Source organism: Silene latifolia, chromosome X (genome assembly GCF_048544455.1).
Source record: "Silene latifolia isolate original U9 population chromosome X, ASM4854445v1, whole genome shotgun sequence".
NCBI classification, from domain to species: domain Eukaryota; kingdom Viridiplantae; phylum Streptophyta; class Magnoliopsida; order Caryophyllales; family Caryophyllaceae; genus Silene; species Silene latifolia.
The window spans coordinates 127,269,867-127,274,928 of NC_133537.1; the positions used below are offsets into that span (position 1 = coordinate 127,269,867).

The window sequence follows — 5,062 nt, forward strand, 5'->3', positions numbered from 1 at the left end:
AGCATCACTGAGAAAATGGTAGCAAGGATCAGAAGCCTTGGAGCAAAGAAGTTATCCTATGCAGGGAGGATTACACTCATTAACTCAGTGCTCAACACTTTGTATAACTACTGAGCCACTATGTTTATCTTGCCTAAGGGTGTCATTAAGAGGATTTAAGCCATCTGCAGGAACTTCTTGTGGGATGGCAGCTCAGAATTTCATAGAGTGCCCATGGTTTCATGGGAGAAAGTTACTTGCCCTAAAGATGAAGGTGGTTTGGGCATTAAAAAGGTTGAACTGTGGAACACTTCTACTGTAGGTAAACTGGTTGAATGGGTGTATTGTAAAGCAGACAGGTTATGGATAAGATGGATTAACCAGATTTACATCAGGAATCAAGACTGGCATGACTATGTCCCTCCTAATGATGCAAACTGGTCGTGGAAGAATGTCTGCAAAGTGAAGGAAGCTCTAAAGAATGGGTATGACAATGCTATCTGGACTGCTAATACAAAAGGGTATACCATCAGAAGTGGGTATGATTGGCTCAGAACATCCCACTCTATTCAAAGCCGGTCTAGAATTGTTTGGAACAACTGGAATATTCCTAAGCATTCCATTATCACTTGGCTTATCATGAATGATGGAATGAATGTCAAAGAAAAACTGTATAAATGGGGTTGCTGTGATGATGACCTATGCTGTCTGTGCCACAGAGAGACTGAAACAACTGAACATCTGTTCTTGGCCTGTGAATACAGTTACAGGGTCAGTACTGAAGTGGAGAGCTGGATGGGCACGAACTTCCCTACTCTCAATAGTCTTATCAATGAAAATAATAAGCAGCTGCAATGGAGAGTTCTGACTGTAGTCCTGAATGCAGTCTATTACAATGTTTGGATGCAAAGGAATAATGCACGCGTGAATGCAATGATCTTAAGACCGGAGCATGTGGCTAAACAGATTAAGGAGATGGTTGTCAAGAGGCTTAAATTTAAGTTAGGCAGGAATAGTGACCAAAATGCAATAGTTTGGATGAGAAACATAGGAATGTAATGCGCTTGTAATAGTTGTCTAGACTCTCTTCCTTGTATTCTTTTGATTCTTTGATATAATATAATCTCACATTTCACCAAAAAAAGAACGGAAAAATTATTGTTATTGGTAAAAATAGTTATATCCAACTCTCACTCCATTGATAACGTATTACTAGTACGAGGTCTAAGACATAATCTACTAAGTATGTTTCAATTATGTGATCGTCGTAATAGAGTACTATTTCAAATGTTTGTCGTATATTTCGTGGAGGATCTAGTAATTTCGATCATAATAGAAGGTATAATAAAGAATAAAATTTATATTTGTGATATTTATGCCACACCATCTACCTCTCTAACTTGTTTGAGTGCTATTGTTAATGATTCTTCTATATGGCATATACGTTTTGGTCACATAAGCTCTTATAGTTTAAATAAATTGAAAAAGATGGATCTTGTTGACGGCCTTCCTGCCGTGAAATTTGATACTGATAAACTTTGTGACACTTGTGTTCGTTGTACGCATGTTCGATCATCATTCAAGCTGAAAAAGGTTGTAAGTACTTCTAAACCTGTAGAACTTGTTCATATGGACTTATGTGGTCTTTAGAAGGTAAGCAGTAGAGCAGGTGAAGTATTGCGATGACGATAGATATTAATTTTAGTTTGAGGATGATGAGCGCGCGTAAATCGATGCCCAAGTTAGAGCTCATGTACCCCTGCCTATGATTAGTGAGGATCACATCAGAGGGATCCATAAAATCACGACTCGCAGGGCGACAAATCTACAATCGGGGTCAGAAAGTAAGGACCGAGGATAAAGAAGGAAAAACCCGATACAACATATGTTAGAACTTTCGGTTCGAAAGCATAAGTACGTGCACATTTGGGTTTCCGATCGACCAACTAGACAACTGATGCACTTTGTAATACCTCGTAGTTTCTAAGGCTGTACTCGGCCGAGTGTAGCTCACTCGAACGAGTGAGGGACCGAGTGACACCTGGGAAGTTTCTGAAATTTTCTGAAACAACGTCAGCAGTTCACTTGACCGAGTGGAGCATCACTCGACCGAGTGGAATGAGCACTCGACTAAGTGCCCTGTCGCTTTCCTTCGTTTTACACGAGATGTGGTATGTGGCCTTATCACCATTAAACATGTATCTTTTCAGATTTTCCTTGACCATATCACTCCCTACCTTATCTTTTACTCTCCAAAAACCTCTCATAAACATTACTCACCTTATCCAAAAGATTCAACACACATCTTTAAAGATTTACTTCTCAAATCTTTGTTCTTGCCATTTATTGATAGTGTGGTAAGATTATATTCACTCTTTTCCTTTTTGTATTTAATTAGTAAACCCTAATTTAATTAGTATGTGGTTTAAGAAATTAATTAGGGTTATTGTAATACCTCGCTTTTATAAAGACCTTACTTGACCGAGTAGACCATCCACTCGGCCAAGTGGAGGACCGAGTGGGGTTTGCCTGGAGTCTGAAAGTTGGTCACTCGACCGACTGAAGCCCCCACTCGATCGAGTGGACCGACCACTCGACCGAGTGACCGGTCGAGTGGACCGACCACTTGACCGAGTGGACCGACCACTTAACCGAGTGACCGGTCGAGTGGACCGACCACTCGACCGAGTGACCGGTCGGGTCTGTTTTACGCGAGAAGATTGGTTGGTGGACTGTCGCTTTCGAATCTTATCCTTTTAGATTTTTCTCACCTAAATTCGCTCCCCAACCAATTCCACCACTCTCTAAACTCCCTAATTTCTCTCTAAAACACTCACCAAGCTTATCCTCTGAAACCTAATCTCCAAGTGAAGGATTCTTGCCATCTTTCTCCCTTGTTCATCCACTTTGTTTGTAAGTCGATTTATACCTTATTTCCCTTAATCTTATGTTAGTAACCTTAATTTATCCTAGTAGATTATCTTATAATTAATAAGTCTATGGAAAATTAAGATGGGTAATTAAGGGATTTATATAGTATGTTTGTTCTAGTGGATTATGGTAATGAATGTAGTAATTAATTTGTGTAGGAAGCTTAATTGAGGAGCATTTCTAGTGGTTAGCTTGAGGCCTTGTGAAGATATGCTTGAGGTAGGGTTTTTTCTACTTACCTCTAATAATATGAGTGGTTGATTGTGCATTTATTATCATTTATTGCACTTATTTTATGTAGTTGCATTATAACATGTTAATGGTGATTAAGGTTTAAGACATAATATAGTTTCATGTTGATTATGTATATGGTAAAAGAGTGAGCATAATTAATCGCCTTATACATGGTTTGAATGCATTATAACATGTTCAAAAATAATTACATGAAAAGAAGTAAATTGGTGAAGGTTGGGCATTTTGACTTGTATTATGTTTGGTGTAATTACATGAGTATTCTTGTTGGGAATTGTTGTGTTGATTCCCTTTTGATTAGTGTTGGAGGATGGTGAAACATATTTGGTTGTGGTTATGGAGACGGAAGGCGGTCGGGAAACCGTCTTCCGCTTGAGTCCCCCCTTGGAGCTTCCCACTCCAAGGGAGATGTGCACATCTAGTACTTGAGTTTTGGAGGAACTCGTGTGGTTGAGGCACGATGTCTAGCAGGGAACTCGAGTCGCTCTCGATCCCGGTACTACGTACGTGTTCCGTGTACCTAGTGTTGGTATGTGGCGTCATGGGCGTGTCCCGGCCACCGGTTATGGAGAGGTAAGGAACTTGGATCATAATCGTCATGCATTTCATATATTTATTCGATTCATGATTAGTTGTCTTAACATTATCACATGAACATGTAATCTTTGTCATTTGCATTTATTGAGCATTTGTATTATTAAGCTAACACTTGGGTTTTAAATGTCTGTGGTGAACCATATGGTGATTTCCGCCCATATGGGGAGCAGTGTTTGACAGGTTAGCTTGACTTGATGTGAGGGCTTGGGAGCGGTCTTCATTTAGTTGTCACCACTTATGCTTATCTAGTTTTTGACAATTTAAACTCCACTTTATTTCAATTGGGTTATACTAAATGGGATGACATTTGCATCCCTAAACTTATAACTATTTATCTAACTATGACTTATCTATTTAAGTTTATTGTCGTAAATCCTTCTTCACTTATATTTGGTGTTTTGAATGTTTATTTGTAGGAGGAGACTTCATCGAGGAGCACTTCTAGTCCCTAACTTGAAGTTTGTGGAAGACTAGCAAGGGGTAGGGTTTCCCTACTTAGCTTTGGTGTTATGAATGTTTATTTGTGCATTGTTTGGCATTAGTAACATAATATATGCATTATAACATGAGTAGTGGTAATTAGGATTTAATGGTTGATGTGTCTAATTTGTATACAATTTTACCCCCTATTTTAGCATGGTTTCATTTGATTATTGCACTTTTATTAGTGTATTTGTGAGCTAATTCCGTGTTCTAGGTGTCTTTGCTTGTATTCATTGTATTTTGTAGGAAATGAAGCATTTGGTAGCTTTTCCCGTCAAATTTGCAAACACTAAAGTTCACGAGGCTAAAAGAAACAAGACTTGACCATGAAGGGGCATTTTGGGAATTCCGAGCAAAGAAATCCCGAGCATGAAGAAACTAGCATGGGTTGATGCACAAGTAAAGAAATGGAAATGAGGCCCAAATAAAGTCCAAATGATCAAGTGGAAGATGAAGCTTAGGATTTCTTATTTGCGTTCTTTCTTGTTCAAGTTCTATTTCCTTGTTACGGTAATTTCATTTCTAGTTTTGCTTCGTTAATTCATTCATCATTATCATTGTTATATTATTTTCATAATCATTAGCATTTTAATATTGTCATTAGTTTGTTACATTTTATTGTTATCATAGTTTATTCCTAGCATTTCATATAGTTCATCTTTAGTCATTTTGCTAATCATATGTTATCATCATTCTTAGTCATTTCATAAAGTATTATTTCTAATTTCTATGTAATCATCATTTACCATATTACTAATTATCAATTATTCATTTAATTATAATTCTTTTATCATCATGTTATTTGTATCATATCTTATTA

At 37.7% G+C, this 5,062-nt stretch overlaps 1 protein-coding gene across 1 annotated transcript; it reads left to right on the forward strand.

Moving 5' to 3' along the window:
• Positions 1-213: 213 nt before the first annotated feature.
• LOC141618296 (uncharacterized) lies at positions 214-1,038 on the forward strand. The gene has a single exon (XM_074435391.1). It carries the CDS (start codon positions 214-216, stop codon positions 1,036-1,038), a length of 825 nt encoding a protein of 274 aa, XP_074291492.1.
• Positions 1,039-5,062: the final 4,024 nt, after the last annotated feature.